Raw genomic sequence first — 24,680 nt, 5'->3', positions numbered from 1 at the left:
GTTTGGAGGCAAAGAGTATAAGTTTACTAGACAGCAGCTAACGAGACAGTGAGAGGAGACGTAGTTCCAAGCTTGTGGGACGTAATAACTACATAGGTTGATGTAGTGACTGCGTTAAGGGAGCAATGAGCAACTCAATTCGAGCTGAGGTCAGTGTTGGATCGCTTGTGGAGTGAGAATTTTTTCTCACTAGTTATTATCGCTAGTTATTTCTTTGTTTGGATTGCTAGTTTAAGCATCCGTAAATTGTACTCAGTTTTCACTACTTCATAATATTAAAACCCTTAGCTGTTGCATCGATTTTCTCGAGTTGGGTTTTTCCGGCGACGTAGTCCAAAAATAACAGTGTCATATTGTGTGTGTGCATCTATTTCTTCCGGGGTTTTAATTCTTCCACAGTATCTGTTTTGTGAAGGTTGCAGTGTATTTGTTTCGATATTTGCCATAACACACAACAAATAATTTGTATAATTAAATTAAGAAATAGAAGAAATAACATTAGTTGTTGCAATAGAATTTAGGGTTAGCAAAATTTTCACAAATAGATCCTCTTGGGTCCTAATTCCACCATGGCCAATCATCAACACCCCTATCCCATGGCTCCAACTGTGCTTTGTCTTCTGCTCCATCAATCGAATACCAACTCATCACTTCTCTCCAATCCAACCCTTGACACAAACCAATGCCAATCCCACTTTGTTGATGTTGGGATGGAATGTTGAAGAGCTTTTGGCCTGCAACCCACTGCCAACTGGAGCATGTAGTAACCCTCATGTCTAAGTGTCCTCGCTGTACCATGGCCCTGAATAAGAATATAGCACCATCAATAGGATACCAACTCATGATCTCTTGCCAATCTATCCTGTGGAAAGAGTCGAATGCATGAACACTTATGTATGGAACAAGTCTACTATGCTGATGCTGGTCGATACTAAACTCATGTTGCTCAATCTGATCCATCAACAAAATCTGTCCAAAGAAATCTTGCCCTTTTCATTATAATGGGTAACAATGGGCGAGTTGTGCTACAAGCCCTTTCTATGTACTCCTGGAGAGGGCTACTACTTGAAAATGTTGCAGCGACACTGGCTGCCACTGTACCTATTTGCACCTCATCAATGGATAGACCCATAGATGGGTGCACCACTAGCTCTAGAATATTCCCACATTATCTGATTGGAAACTCTGTGCTCCTCTCGTCTGCCAATCTCCTGCAAAGCTTCCCTATTAGGCTCTAGCACCTCCTGTTGACAAGTGTCAACAACTCCGTTGGCTGCCTGTTCATGTGTCTATTGAGAATTTAGTAGGGCTTTGAATATGTTAATTATCTTTAACTTGATAACTGTTTGTGTTACATTTTACCTTATTAGCTTTGTTCCTTATTATTATAGTGTGAGATACATCAAACAACTACCGAAACAATAAGAACAATGACACAGTATATAGGCTGCAAGCCAAGGTCAAAACCCCTCCTCTTGAGGGGAAAACCCTTAAATCTCTTCTCTTCTTATTGATCCTTCAATTGACGAATACCATGACCTAGTGACTCAGACAAATACACTCCAAGATCAAGATCAACTCGGCCTCCTACTGCAAGATCTTCGACCTCCTACTTCAGATCCAAAATTCTGTCTCTCGGCAACTGCTGCTGTCCCTCTTGAAGACTTCGATCTTCTTCGTATGGCCTCTTCTTCCCTTTGCTTGAATTTCCTTGAGACTTAGGGCTAAAGAGACACTCCAAGTAGCCTTCGCTTGACTTCATTCCTTTCTTTCTTCCAAGACCGAACAAAGATGACCCTTGCGCAGAAACCCTACCTTCGACTTGCACGTGGGAGAGAGAAATAGGCCAAGCACTTCGGCTTCCTTCGACCTCTTCTTCGTCGTTCTCTTTCGACCTCTTCTTGTCTTCTTCTTCGCATAGAATAAGAGATGAGCGAGTGAGTACAATGGAGGACGAGTTCCTCTCTATATATAGGCTTGTTCAAGGGAAGGCGTGGCTCTTCATTTAGGCCGACTTGACAGCTTCTAGGCCGACTTGATCTTGGAGGGCATTTCGACACTTTAAAGACAAAAATAAGTTTTTCTTTACAAGACACAATGTGCCCATATGGTCTTCAATATATGACAATGACTCTTAGACCTAGGACAAACCCTAGAAGCACTCACTGGTGCTTGGCCTATAAAAGAACTTGAGCATGAAACCCATGCTCCAATAATAATTTCTTTTCATTTTATAATTTAGAAGAATACATTTCATACTTATGAAGACTGAACCTAGTTACACATTTTTCAACACTCCCTCTTAACTAGGGAGGTATTCATAAGAGGTACATGGTCATTCTCAATCTGAAGAGATCTCATAAAAAGAGTTGGATTGGTAACCCATCTGTCTAGCATCATATTTAACCAACATTGTCACATAGCAAGGCCTTGACTAACAACTCTATCTCTCCACAAGATTAGAGCACAATGCTGGCGAGACCAATGATTTATAGACACCATCATCATTGTCTCTCAAGGTACATACTCTACCTGGGTGTTCATTAATTATGACCTTCATTTGGACTATTCTTATCTTGGATAGCTAGTCCTCAAAGAATATTGGTCCACGACTACTCTTGTCTTGAATGCCCTACCACATTCTCAAAGAGTATCGAATACTAGATGGTTACCCAATCCTCCATTCTTTCTTCCCAAGTGAAGACAAGAATGTAGTGTCTATCTCTCCCTCTCAATTAGGGAGGATATATCAACCAAACCAAGCTTGTTTGTCAGGTACACAAGCTTCTTGTTTGGAAATGACTTTGTGAATATGTCAACTACCTGCTCATCAATGGAGATATACTATAGTTGGAACACACCATTTTGCACTAGCTCTCGAATATAGTGATACTTGTTGCTTACAAGCTATGTCTTTCCATGAAAGACTGGATTTTTAGACAAACTTATACAACTGGTGTTATCACAAAGTATCACTGTAGGGTTCATTGGTCCTTCAAATAGGTCAGATAGCAGCTTCCTCAACCATACTGCTTCTTTTCTTACTTCACAGGCTGCAACATATTCAGCCTCAACACTACTCAAAGCAACTGTGTCTTGCTTTCTTCTCATCCATGAGACCATGGAGGATCCCATATTGAAACATCCTCCTGTAGTGCTTCTTCCATCTTGCTGATTGCCTCCCCAGTCGGAATTTGTATATCCAATCAGTTGGGCATCATTCCTTCTATCATACTTCAGACAGTAGTGGATGGTTCCTCGCAGATATCTCAGAATATGTTTTGCTGCTACATAATGATCATGCTTTGGTTCCACTTGGAATTGACTGAGAACATTTATTGCAAAGCATATGTTTGGTCGAGTATTAACCAAGTACATCAATATGCCAATAAGTTGTCTATACTTGGAAGGATCCACATGGCTTGATTCCGAACTCCTTAGCCTCTTTAAGTTTGTGATCATCGGAGTGGTCATAGGTTTGCAATCTAACATGTCAAACCTCTTGAACATATTGATCACGTACTTTCCTTGACCCAAATAAACTTCATTAGGTCCTTGCCAGACTTCTAGTTCCAAATAGTAATGCATCAGCCCAAGATCCTTCATGTCAAATTCTGCTGCTAGTGGCTTTTTACATTCTTCAATTCGACGTTCTACACCTGTTAAGTGAAGATCATCTTCATATAGAAGAATGATTACAGGTTCTTGTTGATTTAGGGTAGCATCGGATGTGCTCTAGCCATGAAAATTGGTGGAGAGGCTAAAATGCATGAGATCTCCAAGACCCAGAAATGGTTTGGGCAGATTCTAACCGGTTTGGTAGATATTAAAATAATTAATATTTTTAATGGAGTTCCTAAGTCTAAACTTAGGAAAAATAAAATATTAATGGGTATTAATATAAAACTGGGTTAGAATGTTCCAAAAGTCATGGATCAAGCCAAATCTAATCTTAGCCATTGATTATAGATTTAATCTCGGCTGTTGATGGACCAACGAGAAAAGTATAAGAGGAGGCTTGAGGGTCAGTTGGAGAACACCGAGTTGATCAAGATTTCGATTTTCTGGGGCAGGGTTTGTTGAGGAAGTTGAAAGAGTGATCAGAGTTGCAGCTGAGGGGCAGTGAATACTGAAGCAGAGAGGCATAGATAGTACCAGGAGGATCAGTGTAGAAGCCGGGAGAGAGGGACGCAGAGCCAGCCAAAGGTTCACGCAGAGCCAGCCAGGGCTCACACAGAGGCAACCAGGAGCTGCGCAGTGCCTTAGAGAGCCAACGTGGGTGACACACAGGCTCTAAGGGCTGACGCAGGGCGAGCTAGGGTGACGTTGGGTAGACGCTGGGCCAAAAAGGGCTGACGCTGGGGTTTTCGTGGGGTCGATTGGAGCTGGGAGCTATCGGAGTGTTTATCCGGGTTTTTAGCTGGAATATCTGTTTTCGAAGGAGAGGTACTACTGCCAAGATTATTCTCTGTTGGGTGAGCCGGTTTTGGCACCCAGATTGTATTCTGAAACTGCTTAATAATTAAAACCCTCAGATAGTTGCACTGATTTTCCCGCATTGGGTTTTTTCGGGGACATTGGTCCAAAAACAATGGTGTCACTTGTGTGCTTGTTGTGTTTCCTTCAGTTGATGATCTGTAATGTGTTGAGCATGTACTTGTATTTATTTTCAGTGTTTACATGGTAAATAACTTGTTAATTAATCAGAACAAGTAGGTAGAAATAAATCAGAAAGTACATGAAGGGTTTCTAACGGGTTAGACTTAGAAATTCCAACATGGTATCAGAGCGTGGTTGCACATCATAGGATAATTGAAGGCATCAGCTGAGCATAGCAGTAGCAGCAGAAACAACTGTCCCGAGTGACAGAAGTTGTTCCTTGCAGAAAGCAGCAAGGAAGGGGTGATGCAGAGGGCTTGCGTCATTAGTTCGAGTCAGGAGGAGGATCAACGCAGAGGCAGAGAGGAGCAGACCTGACTTACTCAGTGCCTGGTCATCTTTCTCAATCAGGAAGGATCGATGCTGTGGCCAGGAGGTGTAGATTTTGCCGGTGCCGGATTTGAGCAGAGCCTAGAGGCTCAATCCTTCAAGTTGCTAGGGTATAGGAGGTTGCGGATAATTTGTAGAGTGAAGCTGGTGGGGTACTGTGGTCAGAACAATACCTAACAGGGCATTGATTTTTAAACAGATAAAGCAAAAAAAAACATGAAATAAACACATTGACACACAAATATGAAAAAAGCACTGATATATATGATGTAGTGGATGTCAAATAAAAATGATACATCAAAGGCGATACCAAATCTCGCTGATCCCTGATAATTGTCCAATCAAGGACTCAAATGTGGAGAACCAATACAAAATAACATCACATATATAAAAGCATCTCATCATCATGAGTTATATGTAGCAAAACAAACAAAACTAGCTATCTGAGATCAATGCCCTCTCCCCCTTTTACGGGAAAATATGATGGGTTGTTTGCTAGGCCTGCCCCTAGTAGTAGAAGGCCTTGGCCCTGCACCTAATGTAAAATGATCACTGCTGGCTATGGCGCTGTGTTCTCCTATATCTGTAGTGGATGGTGCTGTCGCTAATGCTCCCACAATTTCCTCCCGCTGTTGTTGTTCCTCCCCCGAGTCCTCCTCCTCTTGTTGCCCTTGTACTAATGATTCCTTCTCTAACCATGTAGGTGAATCCTCCATGATGGGAACCTCAGACTCCACCCTCCACTTAGACAATACATCAATATATTGTGTAATGAAATGGCATCCACATCCATTGGTTTCTTTATTCGCTTCGCTCATAGTCGAAGATTGTAATGCACATACACCAAGTGATTGAGGCGTGAGAACTCCAACCTATAAGAGTGTCATAAAAAAAATAATGAGTCTTGACACTTGTGTTGATTTGGGGTAGCATCGGATGTGCTCTAGCCACGAAATTTGGTGGAGGGGTTGGGGCACATGAGATCTCCAATAGCCAGAAAGGGTTTGGGTAGATTCTAAATAGGTCAGGAGATATTAAAATAATTAATATTTTTAATGGAGTCCCTAAGTCTAAACTTAGGGAAAATTAAATATTAATGTGCATTAATATGAATCTGTGTTAGAATGGTCCAAAAGACATGGATCAAGCCAAATCTAATCTTAGCAGTTGATTAGGGACTTAATCTCGGTCGTTGAGATGTCAACAGAGAAAGTATAAGAGGAGGCTTGAGGGGCACTTGGAGAACAAACTGAGGGAGACCAGTGAGTTCAATTTCTGGAGCGGGGTTTGCTGAGAAATTGAACCAATGGTCTGGAGAGCAATCAGGAGACAGCAAATACAGAGCAAAGAGATGGGAGATCAGCGCAAAAGAGGCAGACACAGAGCCAGAGGAAGCCACGCAGAGGCAACAGAGACTGCGCAGAGCCAGAAGGGCCTGCGCTGGGTTTAGGAAAGTGCTGGAAGTTTGTCTATCTGTGGGTAAGCCAGTTTGGCACCCTATTGTACAAGAAAATTGCTGAATAATAAAATCCTCCCTTGCTGCAATGGTTTTCCCACATTGGGTTTTTCCGGGGACATTAGTCCAAAATAACTGTGTTAATGTGTGCATATTTTTGTTTTTGTATTACGATGTGATATCTGCAGTAGTATTTATTTTAATGTTTTTTGAAGTAATTTCATGAATAACTTATGATGAAATAAGTAGGAAAAGTAAATCAGTTGCTGCAGTGATAGAATTTTCACAACTTGAGGGTTGTAAATTAGTAAATTACAATAAATGTTATTGCTCAGTTGAAGGATGAAGCTCAAAGTTATAAACTGTTGCGCTTCTTTGAGTGTATTTTCTCAAATATACTCCAATTGTGCTCACACCTTGAAGAGCTACAGGTCTGACTCGGGATTTTGATGGCCAATTTCTGCAAATTTGGTGCCCTTGCACGATAGCTTTGCCACCAAACATCTACAACAAAATAAAGAAAACTTAAAAGTTAAAAATTTAAAACATAATTAAACTTTCAAATAAAACATAATTGAATTTAAAAAATGTAGAATTATAAATTAGTAAATTGAAAATTCTAATGAGTCATGACTTGTCACTTACGTGGCATGAAGAGGGTCCTTTCACGAATAACATCTTAAAACCAAATAGGTCATCTTTATCCTGATACATTTGTATCTCGCTATTGATTTTGCTGCGAACCTCGGGATTAGGTACCATCCTATGAATACAGGTATGGAGCCCTTCCATCACCTCTCCATAAAAATAAAAGCCGCATTTGTATGAAAATGCAGGGTTGAGGATTAGTGCTGTTGCATGAATGAGTTGATGAAACATCCCTATCCACCGACTACCAATTGCATCCCATAACATCATACAAATGCGGGGTTGAGGATTAGTGCTGTTGCATGAATGAGTTGATGAAACATCCCTATCCACCGACTACCAATTGCATCCCATAACATCATCTGTCTATTAAACCCAATAGAACCCTTGTCTGCATAATAAGCACGAATGGTCTCCTTGGCCCTATCCATGGCCTCATACAAATAAGCCATTGCAGGCTTATCCCCATCTACCAATCTCAAAGCCTTTACTAAAGGTTCACTAACTCAACACACTTTTTCTACTCCTTGCCAAAATGTGTCAGTGTACACCATTTTTGCAATGGCTCTCCCATCTTGTCTCTAGTTGTATCTACAATCACACCACTCATCAAAAACATACATTTGCTTCAACTTAAATTGGCATAAAAAACAAAGACTGAAGAGTAATAAAGTTGGTGGCAAAACATGTGATTGCAGGACACGACAACTCCCTGTTTCTGGTGTATCTCCTCATGAGGCTAAGAACAAAAGCATGGTTATATATAAACTTGGGGATGCTCCTAGCCATATCAATCACCTCCTTGATGAAGGAGAGTTTCTCCATATCCTCAAGCAACAAATTGATACAATGTACTGTACATGGAGTCCAGAACAATGTGCAGTGCCTGTCCATAAGCATCCTGCCAGCAGCCACATAATTAGTTGCATTATCTGTTATGACTTGCACCACATTCTGTACAACAGTCACCCAAACGAACCCACCTAATAACTCACATATCAATGCTGCATCTTTTATATGTGCTGATGCATCCACTGATTTAATAAACATGGTACCTTTAGGACAATGTACTAAGAAATTTAGAAGGGTCCTGCCCTTTCTATCTGTCCAACCATTAGGTATCACTGTGCATCCAAACACCTCCCATGTCTGCTTCAACTCTGCCAATCTAGAGTTGGTGTCCTGCTTTTATGATTGAAGGATTGGCCCCCACAACTCCTCATATGTAGCGCTTTTGTACCCTGGGCCCACAATAGCAATAACATCACATATTGGTTGCGAAAATGGATTGTTTTTGGTGATGCTGAGAGGCAAGTCACTCTAGGAAAGACACCTCCCCATAACTCTGTCTGCTTCTTGCTTGTCCTTTTTTTAACAACTAACTTTATGGAAGGTTGCGCTCCACCTCTGGTTCGTGGAACAAAAAATGATGACCTCCCACTCCTAGTAACATCAGCAGGTGACGCCGTGGAGCCCCTCCCACTACCCTCAGGCTCAATCTCTCGTAAGCAAATATCCTTGAAGATTTGCTAGCACGTTCAATCTTGTTTCTTTCTGCCTCTTGTTTCTTTTTGTCGTTTTCATGAATTGCTTCAAGTGCATCGCTTATAAGCTCCACGCTATAATTCTTACAAAGCTCGACATCATGTCTAGGGAGTCTAGCTAGATGGTATTTCAATCGCGTAACCCCCTCTTGTCATCTTGTCCTCACACAATTTGCATGTGAGATATGCCTGATTTGTCCTAGCATCGAGTTCCCCGTACTGCCAAAATGGGTCCAAGGGCTTTGGCATATTTGTAGTGGATTAATGGACAATGTCAAAATTCAAACCTAGGGCACCAAAAAGACAAAAAATTGGTATTAGATCCCCATACACAAAATAACAGCCACCTTTTTTATTACATTATTTGCAATGAAAAATGGCATTAAGAGTGTTGTGCATAAGGAAGTTTGAAAAAAATGAAGCTTGTTGTCCAAATATGGACAAAACCCTTGCATTGATTCATGGGCATAAAAATCATAGCAAATGACAAAAAAAAAGAAGCAAAATGTTGGTAGGCAAAGAGGCAAGCAAGCATAAGCCTAAATCTATGAAAAAAATCATTAACATAGGGGTTTTTAAGAACATCCCTGTTAATGGAAGAAATGAAATTTGTCTCGCTGATCTTGAACCTTTGATCCACAAATAATTTTTGGTTGGTGATGCTAATGGCAGTTTGATCCTCAATCCCTCCTTGAAAACAACCAATTAAAACCCAAAAAATTGCTTTTGTAGTCACGACCCCGCGCACCTAGCGATATTTTTCATCGTCGGGCGATATTTAGCCGAGATTTCATAAATTTCGTGATATTTTCAAAGTAAAAAATATCACGATATTGACAGAGCGATATATCGTTTTCAAGAAAATCGCGTGCTATTTGCAATATTTCATGAAATATCGCCGATATTATCAACACTGCCAAGGAGGATTGATGGAGTCTATGAGGTTTATGATGGAGAGATGTGGACATACCTTGTGTAGCTACATCACCTTAGAGCCCTTGTTGTGTACAACATCAACTTGGAGCATGATATGTGTACTTTGGAATGGAGCACTTCACTTGTCTTGGCCTAGAAGTGTGAAAATTCGTAGATCTAACAATCTCAGGAATCCTACTGCAACCAACTGACTCTACTTCACCTAGATCGTAAATTACTTTACAAACTTATTTCAGATTTCTTCTTGACACATTGAAGTAAATTACTGAAGCAACCTACACCAAATTAAATATGATTCTGAAACATAGAAACTGAGCAAGGAAATACAAACACATAGGACACCGTTATTTTTGGACAATGTTAGGATATTTCGACACAGGAAATAGTTAATTGTAACTTGGTCTAATGTAGAGTTAGGTAAAGTGTGTTTCTTTACTATGTATTTTTGTAACTTACAATCCGACGGTCACTGTAGTGATCCGACGGTTCATTCGCTCCTTGGTATTACCGACACTTGATCCGTGGCTTAACACCTGATTGGTCCATGATCTCTATTTAAAGAGCATGGAGTGTCATTTGTAGGGTAATGGTTCATGAGAGAAGCTTATGTAAATTTTCATTCTTTTATTAATAAATTGCTTGAAGTGGCTGCGTTGGCTCAGACCGTGGACTGTTTCCCTCTTTGAGTGTTTTAACCATGTCAACAATACTGGTGTATTGATCTGTGATCTGTTTGTGAGCAGTGTCCTTTGGTGTTCTTTCTGAGGAACTTACCCTGTAAATTCCTACATGGTATTAGAGCTATTTGAGGGCCGCATCCGTTGGTGATCCAAATCTGAAGCCGTTAGAACTGCATCTGACTGCCATTTCCTAGATCTACTGTTTCTGACTGCTTTTGGGCCGAGAGGACTGCGCTATTGTGTTAGGAGCATCTGTTCCCGTGAGGAACCCCTTTCGTTTCACGCGAAAAGGTTTCCGGTAGCCCTAGCTACGTCATTTTTAAGATCTGGAGGGAAAAAGAAGAGTTTTCTCAAGTAAGCACATACTCCAAAGCTTCGGTGACTAAAAAAAAAAGAAAGAAAAAAACCTTCATCTTTTCCAAAAATTACTAACCTTTTAAACTAGCTCACTTGGTCCAAAGTTACTTTATGAGAATAGAGGCCTTGAGTTCAAGTCTCTCTTTGTTGAGCTAGTTAGATTAAGTTTGGAAAGGGGGCAATTTTTTTTTAAATATAACATTATCATTCATTTCTGCACATTCCCTCACTTTGTTGGCATCTTCAACAACTTTTCTTCAAAAAGCCATTATTTCTTCATCCGGAAGCCGTTTTCAGAGCAGTGTTTTTTGAATCAACCTAATTTTTCGAGATCTTTCCATTGGAACACTTAGTTTCAGCTTCTATAGCTTCAATTTCTGTTAAAATGGAAAGTCCATGCCAAGTTATTCTTGACAACACCAACTACTTCCAATGGTGGTCTTACATTGTGGATTTACTTAGAAGTAAAGGTCTTTACAGAATAGCCTCAGGCCAAGAAACCAAACCGAAAGATGAAGATAAGGCAGCCAAATGGGAAAATAGGCAAGATCAAGCACGTGGGTTGATAGGGATGTCTATTTCTCCAGACCTTAGATTCCATATCGCAGAACTTGATACTCCTAATGAAGCAATGAAACAGATCATTAAAGTTTTTGGAATTAAAAATGAACTTAGAGCCCATTAACTCGAAAATGAGTTGCTTACATTGGACCCCAATAATTTTTCTTCCATTGAAGATTTTTTGTCCAAGTTCAAGGCCCTTAGACTTCTCCTGGAAGGTGTTAAGGTTAAGAAAGAAGATGGTAACCTTATCTCTTCCATTCTTACTAAGTTGGGACTAGCCTACTTTGTGTTTGTTTCTACCTTCCATTCTACAAGAGAAGCCTTCATTTCTCAAGGACAAGACTACAAGTCCCCTTCCTTTGATTCCTTTTGTGATTCTTTAATAAGAGAACAAGAAAAACTCTTACACCTTGGTCTTCTTAATCTTGGAAACTCTTCTAAGAAAGCCTTAGCCGCCCAACAACAACCAAATTCAAAGAATCCTAAAAAGTCATATCCTAAAAAGAATGGTCCTAAACAAAACAAGGGTCCTAAGCAATTTCAAACCTCAAAATGAAAAATCATTTCAAAAAGGCAAATAAAAACAAAGGGAAGAACACTGATAGACATTGCCACTTTTGTAATCGAGATGGCCACTTAGAATCCAAATGCTTTAAGAAGATGGAAGCCTTGGAAGCAACAATGAAGAAACATAACATCCATTTGGAGCACTCTTCTACTTCAACTTCATCTTCAGGAATAACACTTTTTGCATGTCGTTGTCAAACATCTCAGTCTGGATATGCACTAAATGTATCTTCTTCTTCTAATTCTCATGAGTGGTTCATTGATTCTGGAGCTTCTTATCACATGGCCAAAAACAAAGCCATGTTTTCTTCTTTAAATGATTGTAACACCAAAAATATATATGTTGGTGATGATAGATCTCTTAGTGTTGTAGGGACTAAAACTATTCATATAGACAATGGTCAATTTAATGATGTATTATGTGTTCCAACCTTATCCTGCAACCTTCTATCTGTATATCAGATAACTCATTCAGGGGAAGGTAAAATCGTTGAATTTTCACCTCACGATGTTGTAATTAAGGACCTAAGAGATCCTAGACATATTTTAGCTACTGGCATTGCTGATGATTCTACAAGGTTGTATAAGTTTAATAACTTTGGGTCATCAAATTTTCCCTCGGTATTTGTTGCTCATAATGATGAAGTGAGCAAACTTTGGCATGAGCAATTTGGTCACTTAAACTATCGCTCCCTTCAGAATCTATCTAAAGAAAATATGGTGACAGGTCTTCCAATGGTATCTTGAAGAGATGGTGTTTGTTTCGGATGTCTACTCGGAAAACATCATCGTGATAGTTTTGAAAAACATGCCTCTTGGCACACCTCAGCCCCTTTATAGCTTGTACATAGTGATTTATGTGGTCCACTTCCAGTTGTTTCATTCTCTGGCTACAAGTATTTCTTAAATTTCATTGATGATTTCTCCAAACGCACTTGGGTATACTTCTTAAAACTCAAGAGTGAAGTATTTAACATGTTCTTGGCCTTTAAGGCCTTTGTTGAAAAACAATCTGGACATCAAATTCTTAAGCTAAGATCTGATAATGGCGAAGAATATGTTAACAACAAATTCATCAACTTTTGCATTGAGAATGGAATTCAAATGTAACATACTGTTCCATATACTCCACAACAAAATGGTGTAGCTGAAAGGAAGAATCACACCTTAAAGGAAATGGCTAATTGTATGCTTCAATCTAAAGGACTTAGTCTTAATTTTTGAGCAGAAGCAATTAACTGTGCAAATTACATAATAAATCGCACTCCTACTAAGGTTTTAAAGAATCACTCCAGAAGAAGCATGGAGCTCAATTAAACCAGATGTAAGTCACTTTTGTGTTTTTGGAAGTGAAGCATGGGCCCATATTCCAGATGAGAAACATAAAGCTTTAGAACCTAAGAGTGAAAAATATATTTTTGTTGGATATTCTGAAGATGTCAAAGGATATAGATTTATTCCACTTAAGTCCAAAAATGTTATCATTAGAAGAAATGTAAAGTTTGCTGAAAATATATCGGCCTACGAGCCTAGTTCGGCGGATGTGCCACCTCTCTCTATCTCTTCTACTTTTGAAAATATTTCTTCTTCAAATGATGAAAGCGAGGATGACAATCCTCCCCCACCTTCTCAGGATCCTCCTTCAGCTCCTCAGCGTCCAAAATGGGTCTGTGCTACTCGGGATGCAGCAGGTGCTCTTGCTAGTGATCCTACAGATCAGCGACATACACATTCTCAGTTCGATAGAGCCTCTTCTTTACTGGCTCAAGCTTCAGCGAATTATGATCCTGACACCTTTGCAGAAGCTTCAAGCCATCTAGATTGGGACGCAGCTATGAATGAAGAATATTGTTCATTATTGGCAAATGATACATGGGATCTTGTTCCTCTACCAAAGGGACGAAAACTTGTTAGATGCAAATGGGTTTACAGAACCAAGTATGGACCAGATGGAAAAGTTGATAAACATAAAGTTCGTCTTGTTGCTAAGGGTTTTTCACAAGTTGAAGGCATTGACTATACTGAAACCTTCTCCCCTATTGCCAAAATGAACTCTATCCGCCTTGTTCTTTCCCTTGCTGCCTCTTTCAAATGGGAAGTCCATCAGATGGATGTTAAATCTGTCTACTTGGACTTGCATGAAGAAATCTATATGGAACAACCTGCTAGCTTTATACAAACAAACTCCGACCTTGTATGTCAGCTTAAGAAATTCCTTTATGGTCTCAAGCAAGTTCCTCGGGCTTGGTATGCCAAAATGGATAGCTTTCTTTTAGAAACTGGCTTTTCTAGGTGTCATTTTGACAATAATGTCTACACCAAGAAAGTAGGCAAGTCTCTTATCATTCTTGTTCTTTATGTTGATGATCTTATCCTTACTGGTAGTGATCCCAACCTTATAAACCATGTGAAATCCAACCTTAAAAAGAAATTTGAAATGACACACTTAGGACGCATTATTTTCTTGGTTTTCAAGACTTGCAATCCAAGGAAGGTATTTCCCTTTCCTAGTCCAAGTATGCCTGTGATCTTCTACGCCATTTTCACATGGAACGCTGTAAACCAGCCCCTTCTCCCTTTTAGTCTGGAGCCAAACTTTCAATCACTTGTACTTCACCTGAAGTTGATGCTACCTTATACCGTCAACTTGTAGGAAAACTTTTGTATCTAACCCATACTCGTCCTGACCTTTCCTTTGTTGTTGGCCTTATTGCTCGGTTTATGCAAAACCCACGTGAAAGTCATTGGAAAGCAGCTAAAATAATACTTTGTTATGTTCGAGGTACAGTTTAGTTTGGGATTCATTACAGTGCCGAAGCATCTCCTCTATTGGTTGGTTTCATTGATTCCGATTGGGCTGGTGACCCTGATGATTATAAGTCTACTGCAGGTTATGTGTTCACTCTTGGTTCAAGACCTATTACATGGGCTTGCAAGAAACAAAGTGCCATTTCTCTTTCTTCAGCAGCAACAGAGTATCGTGGTGCTGTAGAAGCTAGTAAGGAAGCCCCGTGGCTTCGTTAGATCCCATCAGAGTTTGGCTTTCAGTAGTAGCATCCGACTACACTTTGGTGTGATAATCAAAGTGCCATTCAACTATGCAAAGATCCAGTCCAGCATCAATGCAGAAAACACATTGAACTGCACATGCACTTCATCAGAAAGCTCATTCATGACCATGTTCTTGAAGTGCAATAGATGATCAAGTTGCAGACATCTTTACAAAGGCTCTCACAGAGGCGAAGTTTACTAAACTTCGATTTATGGTTGGAGTTCAAGAAGTTGTCACTAAGGGGGGATAGGCTCTAATGCCTCCTTCCTTCTCCTATTGTGTCATATTTGTACATCCTTCAATCCTATCCCAAGTTGTTCTTAAGGGGGGATGTTAGGATATTCCGACACATAGGAAATAGTTAAGTATAACTTGGTCTAGTGTAGAGTTAGGTAAAGTGTGTTTCTTTACTATGTACTTTTGTAACTTACAATCCGACGGTTCATTCTCTCCTCGGTATTACCGACACTTGATCCGTGGCTTAACACCCAATTGGTCCATGATCTCTATTTAAAGAACATGGAGGGTCATTTGTAGGGTAACCGTTCATGAGAGAAGCTTATGTAAATTTTCATTCTTTTATTAATAAATTGCCTGAAGTGGCCGCGTTGGCTCAGGCCGTGGACTGTTTCCCTCTTTGAGGGTTTTAACCACGTCAACAATACTGGTGTATTGATCTGTGATCTGTTTGTGAGCGGTGTCCTTTGGTGTTCTGTCTGAGGAACTTACCCTGTAAATTCCTACAGACAAATGTCCTTGGAAAAACCCAACTTGGGAAAACTAGTGCAGTAGTGAGGGTTTTATTTTATTATGCAGCAGTGAAATCTGAGTACATCTATGGATGCCCAATTGGTAATCGAAACAACAAGAAAATCTGGCAGAGATATTCCCTAAGCAACCTCAACACTCATGTTGCCTGCACTTGCGTTCTTGCGCTTGCGCGTTCCTGCACTTGCACATTACTGCACTCGCGTTCCTGCATTCGCGAGTACCTGCACTTGCACGTTCATGCACTCGCGAGTTCTTGCACTTGCACGTTCCCACACTCGCGCGTTTTTGCACTTGCGAGTTCTTGTACTCGTGCGATCTTGCACTCGCGAGTTCTTGCACTCGCGCGTTCCTGCACTCGCAAGTTCATGCACTCGAGCGTTATTGTACTGGGAATAACTCAGCCTCTTGCTACTGCCTCTCCGGATCGCTGTCTTTGCCAATCTACTGCAAAAGATCTCTTCGATCAGAATTTCCTTCTGAGAACTTCTCACTTCAGAAATTCGATCTCTTGATCTCTCGATGTGTTTTCCAAATGACCCTCAAGCCCCTTCTTATACCTTTCTGTTGGACAACCAACGACCTAGATTAACTCCTAATCAAAGGCTCAGATCATTTTGACTTGATCTCCATCTTTATCTAGAAGATTCACCCACAATTAGATTAATACCCATTAATATTTTAATTTTCCTAAGTTTAGACTTAGGAACTCCATTAAAAATATTAATTATTTTAATATAATCGTCTCTGGGTGGAATTTCCCAAAACGGTTTCTGGGTTCTTTGGAATGCATGTGCCCAAGCCTCCCTGCAAAATTTGAGGCTTAGAGCACATCCGATGCTACCCTAAATCAACACTCCCTCTTAATGAGGAATGTGCTCTAGCAATATACTGCTCTTGCATACTGCTCTAACTTTGAAGCATCATCCTCTGCACTGCTGATGTCTGACATGCTGTCCACCAACTACTGCGTTGCTGTTGCTACTATACTGCTGCCTTTGACACTGCCACTGCCAATGCTACATTTGTACTACAACTCCCTCTCAAATGTTGCATCTACTATGCTGCTAGCACTGCCACTGCTAACACTGCATCTGTACTGCAACTCAGTTGTTGAGAGAAGCAACTGAAAACACCCAAAACTGGATAAGTATCACGTGGATACACCTCGGTGCTAAAAGCCTGAATGCTGCTAGTCCCACGCCGTCTTCTGAAGCCACTGCACTGCTGAAGCTTTGCATTGTGCCTCCATGCACTGCTGCCTCTCTACTCTACGCTGCTCAAATTCTGGCGCTGCTAACTACTGCATCTGTTGCTCAACCACTCCATGGCACCAATTGAAAACTCCTCCATCCCGCTACTACTGATCATGGGCTCTCGTAGCAAGGTGATGATCCAAGAGGTGGGCTCCTCAAGGATCCTGCCCATTTGTAGCTCTATCGAACTACAGTTCTATATTAGCCCACCTCCCTCCTGGAGGTATCTTGGCTATCATGGCGAACTCCTCCTCCTGTTCGATTTTTGCGGCTACAACCTTAGGATCGTGCTTCTCATCCTTGTCCTTTTTCTTCAAGGGACATTGGGATGCATAGTGGCCCATCTCGCCACATCTAAAACACTTCACCTTGGAGACGTCCTTCTTTCGTCTCTGTTGCCCCTGCTGCCCCTTCGATGCAAGGGCTGCATTATCCTCCTCCTCTACTTTGGGCTTCGACCCACTGCTACTATTGCTTCCGTCAAGTTTGACCTTGACCAGGTCTCTCCTCAGCTCTTCTTGTTTTAGAGCTACCCACATCTCATCCCAATTAGGCAATGTTGCTCTGCCCAGGATACTCTGGACAAAGACTTGCCATTCATCCGAGACAAAATTTAGAGCTAGTCTCAATAACTCCGAATCTTGAGGTGTATGCCCCATAGCCGACAACTCATCATGGGTCTCCTTCAACTTTGTGAGGAATGGATCCACACGTTCTCCCTTCTGCATCTATGCAGATCTCAGCTTCTATTCCAAGTACATCTTCCGTTGCTCGGAAGATCCCTGATATAATGTGGCCAAGGCATCCCACATCTCCTTAGTAGTTCCTTTGCTAGCAATGTGATACACCACGTGATCCTTGGCTCCATCCAGGATCATCCTCTTGGCCTTTGCCATCTCAGCTTTGTACTTCTTTAGCGGATCTGCATCCGCAGGGACAACTACCACACTATCAACATACGTCTTGAGGGCATGCTCATCTAGAAGGAAGGACATTCTAGCCTTCCAGATGACGTAGTTGGAAGCTCCGTCCAACCTGTCATGATCCCTCAAGCCATTGGTTGCCATATCCTCTAAAAACTGTCGAACAACTCCCTCTTTCTCCTTACTGCATAGCTTCTAGGTTGGCTTACACATTCTCTGATGGAGCTGGTAAGTCTGTTGCTCCTCTGCTGCTTAGCAAATGAGAAACACTGATTTCCTCGATAAGAAACCACTGAGGAAGTATTCCCTCACTATGCGATCTGCTTCCTTCTTCCGACGACTTTTCTGCCCAACACTCAGCTTGCAGAAAACTGTGTCCCTCTAGCTCTACTTGGTTCCCTCTGCCTTCGCATATTCTCGATCCGACAGTGTTACCTCTCTGTCAGCTCACTCAGAGAGAGACACTCACGAAAATATAGCCCTCCTGTCTAGAACTGCGCAATCCCTCAAGGGATTCAAACTGTTGCTTGTTGCAGCAAGTTGGCCCTTGCTTCAGTGCTAGATCTGCTCTTCCTGTTTCACATCAACAACTCCAATACCATGTGAAAATTCCTAGATCTAACAATCTCAGGAATCCTACTACAACCAATTGAATCTACTTCACCTAGATCGTAAATTAAATTACAAAATTATTTCAGATTTCTTCTTGAAACATTGAAGTAAATTACTGAAGCAGCCTACACCAAATTAAATATGATTCTGAAACATAGAAATTGAGCAAGGAAATACAAACACATAGGACACCGTTATTTTTGGACAAATGTTCCCGGAAAAAACCCAACTTGGGAAAACCGATGCAGTAGTGAGGGTTTTATTTTATTATGCAACAGTGAAATTTGAGTACATCTATGGATGCCCGACTGGAAATCCAAACAACAAGAAAATCTGATAGAGATATTCCCTAAGCCACCCTGACACTCATGTTGCCTGCACTCGCGTTCTTGCACTTGCGCGTTCCTGCACTTGCACGTCCCTGCATTCGCGTTCCAGCACTCGTGCGTTCCTGCACTCGCGCATTCCTGCACTCACGCATTCCTGCACTCGCGCGTTCTTGCACTCGCGTGTCCCCGCACTCGCGCGTTCCTGCACTGGGAATAACTCAACCTCTTGCTATTGCCTCTCCGGATTTGGAAATCTTCCTCCAGATCACTGTCCCTGCCCATCTACTGCAAAATATCTCTTCACTCAGAATTTCCTTCTGAGAACTTATCACTTCAGAAATTTGATCTCTTGATCTCTTGGTGTGTTTTCCAAATGACCCTCAAGCTTCTTCTTATATCTTTTTGTTGGACAACCAACAACCTAGATTAACTCCTAATCAAAAGCTCAAACCATTTTGACTTGATCTCTGTCTTTATCTAGAAGATTCACACACAATTAGATTAATACCCATTAATATTTTAATTTTTCGAAGTTTAGACTTACGAACTCCATTAAAAATTTTAATTATTTTAATATAATCGTCTCTAGGTGGAATTTCCCAAAACGGTTTCTGGGTTCTTTGGAATGCATGTGCCCAAGCCTCCCTGCAAAATTTGAGGCTTAGAGCACGTCCGATGCTACCCCAAATCAACAAGAAGTACTTGTTGTAGCTTGCTTGCAAGAGCTTTGGCCCACATTGCATCGTTGGCCTTCGTTACCTTTTGTATAAATAGAGGAAAGAGAGAGTTCTTCTCATTAATATCACACAAACTCATCATGTATTCACTCTTGTGAGGAGATGTGACCTAGAGAAGAGTGCACTCTAGTCTTCTTTGTCTCCCTTGGTCTTCACTTGTACTTGATCTCTTTCTCTTGGAGTCGCTAGGGTTTCTTGGAGTATCTTGGAGCATCTTGGTTAGGGTTTACCCCATGGAGGTTTGAAATCAGAGTTTTGTGATAAAACCCTAGGGTACCTTTGGTGGAGAAGAACAGAAGAGGATGCCTTTCCTTGGAGTATTTGTTGGAGTGATTCTTGCATGTTGTAGCCCTTTGGTTGAGTTGGGGTTTTCTTGTTTTTGCTAGATAGGATTTTGGAGAGCTATTGGACTTGTACTAGCCTTGAGCATACTAATGAAGTTTTTAGCTGTTCAAAACTTGTGCAATTTACAGATTTTTTTTTCAGCCATATATGTTCATGCATTGTTATTTACAACTATATATGTCTTGATGATTTGACATAAGTAAATGGATGATTTGGTAAGTGGTTTGACATTGTCATTGAAGAATGAAAGGGCTATTTTACTGCTGCTATACCTGCTGTTTTACTACTGTTATAACTGCTGTAAAGGTAAATTTTCATATCTGGTTTATGTAGGATAAGTTGTTCGAGAAGGCTGAAGCTTAATTAGGTTGTTTTTTATTTTTTCTCCTTGAATTGCTTAGAAGATTGGACTGTTAGAAAATGAAATATTGTAATCATTCCACTGCTGTTTTATACTCTATTTCACAACATCCCTAAGGCTGAAAATTCACAAGGTTAAGATTTGAGAAACCTCTAGTCCAAGAGATGAAACTTCTATATTGCATTAAAAGTCAAAGACCTTTGACCCGAGTGGAAATTTCTACAGGCCTTGCCTTGTGTAATTGATTGTGGTCATCCATCTGTGTCTTCCTCTTGCTCCAAAATTATTCTTTGTAAGTGGTTGTGATCTACAATTGCTTTCATCTGTGACAAAAGTCAAATCCATTTATGTTAGGTGAATTTAATTACATCTATTCATGTCTGCTAACTATTGATGATCACTTAAGACTTTTTCCCAAAACATCTAATAGTACATATGTAAAGACTAATGTTCTCCTTTAGTTAGGAGATGGTAATTCTAACTTGAAGGCTGATCCTTTCACATTATCAAGGGTCATAAATTTTCTACAAAACTTTGATTGTATTTCCATTAACAATGCTCTTGGCCAATTGTTGGAAGTTCCTGACTTCAATGATGAGACTTACATCCTTTGCTTTGAGTATAGTTTATCTTACTCATACCTTCTTCCATATTAATTCTTTGGATGGTTGCAAAATTTTTCTTCTCTTTGAGCATTTACAGTGACACATGGGTTTTCCTTAGAAATTATTGATATACATAAAATAGTCATTCCTACATACTGCCTCTCTACATTTTCATACCTTTTATGTCGTTATCTATTCTTGTGGCTCAACTTTTCCTTATATGCAGTTAGTAGCTTCCAATGTCTTGTCTTAATGAATTTTTCTGGTTTGCAGATTCTTTTCTTACACGTTTGTGCTTTAGAAGGGGGTTATTTTTATTACATAACACAGAGTTAGGGTTTTTCTTTTTCTTTGATTTAGTTTTTTTTGTCAGCGCTATTTTTCATTTTTAGGCCAGGAAATGGTGTGGGATTATCTCATTTTTGGATACGAATCAAGACCACATTTTGGACGGATCTAGTATTCTTTTTTATTCTAGTCAACAAGTTAAATAATATAATTACTATTAAAATGGTTGCTTTCTGGTCTGTAATGAGTTCAATATAATAAGTTCAAGGTATGATGTTTTTTATATTTGTTGCCACATTTGATATTTCTTGATTGGTCATTATTGATGTTGGCATTGTAGGTTGGATTTCAGCCTTTACCTTTCATTAAGCAAGGGGATAGTTTTATTCAAAGCCCTAAAGTGGTCGAGAGAAGGAACAGTGCTGAAGCAAAACAATTTAAATTACGACAATATAAAGAAATGGGTTTTCTAGAGCGGGTTTGGGAAGATCCATCTATTATAAAGTGGAACAAACGAACTGCTCATGTACCTCTGCATTGCCATGCTACAGTGGAAGGTACCAATTTTGTATTCTAAGTTTTTCCATTGGTAAGATATAGATTGGAAGGCTGATTTGCAATATGTGACTTTGTGATGTATGTGTTAAACATTTAGGGTACGATGAAATTGTTATGTAATGTGTAAATTATAGATTATTATTGTCTCTGTATTATAGGTTATTGATCTGCCAGAAATGAACTTTTACTGATACTTCCTTGGGCTAGAGTTTAAAATAGGTTAAAATATGCAATTATATGTTTTGATGCATATGAATTGTATAGAAACAATAGGGTTTTCAGGCATTTTTATGTTTCTTGTGATGGCATGCACGTGAGGAAGTTAAGTCTATAAGCATGTGAATGTTATGGTCCAATGTTAAAGCTTGGTTTGATGTGATCACAGAAACAACAATGTGAATACTTGCATACAATGATGAAAACCCAGGAGATCAAGAATGCAAGTAGAAAGGTGATCGCTGCAACTGTAGATATGCTGTACACTCATTTCTATTAGAAATATATAGGATTACACAACTGTAGGATAATTGTCATCTTTGACCCAATGTTATCGGAACTGACTGGTATGACTGCTTTGGGTTAAAACCAGAATAGGTTTGGTACTGAACTGACTTATTGCACCAAACTGGCTGGTTCCGTATGGATTTGTATGACACAACCTAGGATGCCAAAAAATACATTTTTTAATTTTTATTTTCCATTTTCTATGAGTTGGCTCACATCTAATGGAACCCTAGCCACCCCTCACTGCGTCTCTTTCATTCACACTATTCATTTGAGCTTCTTGAAATTCTTGAGTTGAGTTTCTTGAAGAGAATTGAAGATACTCTGTAGGGCTGTTCTGAAAGGGTTCTTGTAGGGCTGTTCTGAAAGGGTTCTTGGGTATATTTGAAGAGCTGGTTGGAGAGTTGTTGGGTTGATTTCTAAGGGAAAGTTTGGAGCTGCTTCAAGGCTTTTTTTTTTTTTTAAATATCTTTGGGTGTTGCTAGGTGGGTTTTGGAGATTAAAGGGGCAATTTTTTGATTTTTTGGGGGTTGCTACACAACTGATTTTCTTTCAAACATTTGGAGGGCAACTCAAGGTATTTCATGGCATCCATTTTTCTTCTATTTTTTCTAAAAATTTGTTGTTTTTTCCCTAGAAATTTAAAAAACTTAGAGTTTTCTATGTAGAGTTTTATTTTTTCTTGTAAAAGTTGCCATGCCGCCCCCTATCTTCTTCTATTTTTCTTTGAACAACTCTTGTTTTGTAGGGTTGTTTTGAGGGAGTTCTTGGGCAGATTTCTACAGGAGATTGTGGAGCTGATTGAAGGGGCAATTTTCAGATAAGTGGGCACTGCTACAGATTTGATTTTTTTACTATTTGGAGCTTCTTTTCTTTTCAACATTTGGATATCTTCTCAAGGCATTTTGCGGCTTCTATTCCTCTTCTATTTTTCTCTAAAAAATTATTCTCCCCTAGAAATTAAAAAATCCTCTGGTTTTCTATGCATATTTTTGTTTGTCACTGTAACAGTTGCCATGGCCCCCAAAACCAAGAATGATCCAGCATGGTTTCATTGCCATTTAGATGAACATGGGGTGAAAATATGCAACTATTATTGGAAGGGAGTTAAAGGTGGGGGATCCATAGGATTAACGAACACCTAGCACATTGGTGAGACCAAGTAAAACCTTGTAAGAAAGATTTTAACGATCTTAAAGCAGAGATGCTAAGTCTGATTGAAGCCTAGCAAGCAGAAAAGGGAAAAAAGTAAGAGACTTATAGAAGAAATAGGCAAAAGTAAAAATGATGATGCTACTCTTAGTGGCCTTGATTTTGAAGAATTTATGCCCAGTTTTGAAGATCCATCCAGTTTTCCGTTAGAGTTGGAGATGGGCATACTTGTAACCCTAGTTCAACTAGTTTGATGAGGGCACATGAAGGGATTGACTCTCTTTGTACCTCGTACTACCCTTGGTTCTCAATCCACTGTTGATGCTGAATGGAAGAAAATAGAGGAGGTTGCATACGAATGCATTGCTAGATGGTGGTATGATGAAAACATACCTTTTAATGCCAATATTTATGATATTATCAACTTATGATTAATGTTATAGCTTCATGTGGATTAGGCTTCAAAGGCCCTAACTTTCAAGATATCATGGGGCCACTTCTACAAAATGAGGTCCAAAGAATAGATGAGTACCTCATAGAGTTCAAGTAATCATGGAGCAAAAGCAGGGTGCACAATTATGTCTAATGGATGGACTAATGGTAGAGCTGGCTTCTATTCCTCTTCTATTTTTCGCTAAAATATTATTCTCCCTTAGAAATTAAAAAAACCTCTGGTTTTCTATGCATATTTTTGTTTGTCACTGTAACAGTTGCCATGGCCCCCAAAACCAAGAATGATCCAGCATGGTTTCATTGCCATTTAGATGAATATGGGGTGAAAATATGCAACTATTATTGGAAGGGAGTTAAAGGTGGGGGATCCATAGGATTAACGAACACCTAGCACATTGGTGAGACCAAGTACAACCTTGTAAGAAAGATTTTAACGATCTTAAATCAGAGATGCTAAGTCTGATTGAAGCCTAGCAAGTAGAAAAGGGAAAAAAGTAAGAGACTTAGAGAAGAAATAGGCAAAAGTAAAAATGATGATGCTACTCTTAGTGGCCTTGATTTTGAAGAATTTATGCTCAGTTTTGAAGATCCATCCAGTTTTCCGTTAGAGTTGGAGATGGGCATACTTCTAACCCTAGTTCAACTAGTTTGATGAGGGCACATGAAGGGATTGACTCTCTTTGTACCTCGTACTACCCTTGGTTCTCAATCCACTGTTGATGCTGAATGGAAGAAAATAGAGGAGGCTGCATACGAATGCATTGCTAGATGGTGGTATGATGAAAACATACCTTTTAATGCTAATATTTATGATATTATCAACCTATGATTAATGTTATAGCTTCATGTGGATTAGGCTTCAAAGGCCCTAACTTTCAAGATATCATGGGGCCACTTCTACAAAATGAGGTCCAAAGAATAGATGAGTACCTCATAGAGTTCAAGTAATCATGGACCAAAAGCAGGGTGCACAATTATGTCTAATGGATGGACTAA

General features: G+C 39.9%; 1 protein-coding gene across 1 annotated transcript in view; it reads left to right on the top strand.

Moving 5' to 3' along the window:
* The window catches only part of LOC149166679 (glycoside hydrolase family 2 protein), a 471,778-nt gene that overhangs the window by 43,097 nt on the left and 404,001 nt on the right, over positions 1–24,680 (top strand). The window contains 1 exon segment of the mRNA XM_089432736.1: positions 21,358–21,574. Coding sequence (XP_089288862.1) covers positions 21,478–21,574 — 97 coding nt within the window. The 5' untranslated portion in view covers positions 21,358–21,477.

This window comes from Pinus tabuliformis, chromosome 5_1, assembly GCF_031772625.1.
Source record: "Pinus tabuliformis cultivar Carrire ecotype Pingquan chromosome 5_1, CPIR1, whole genome shotgun sequence".
In the NCBI taxonomy this organism is placed as follows: Eukaryota; Viridiplantae; Streptophyta; class Pinopsida; order Pinales; family Pinaceae; genus Pinus; species Pinus tabuliformis.
Note: the sequence above shows the minus strand (reverse complement) of the source record. Positions and strands in the feature narration are given on the sequence as shown.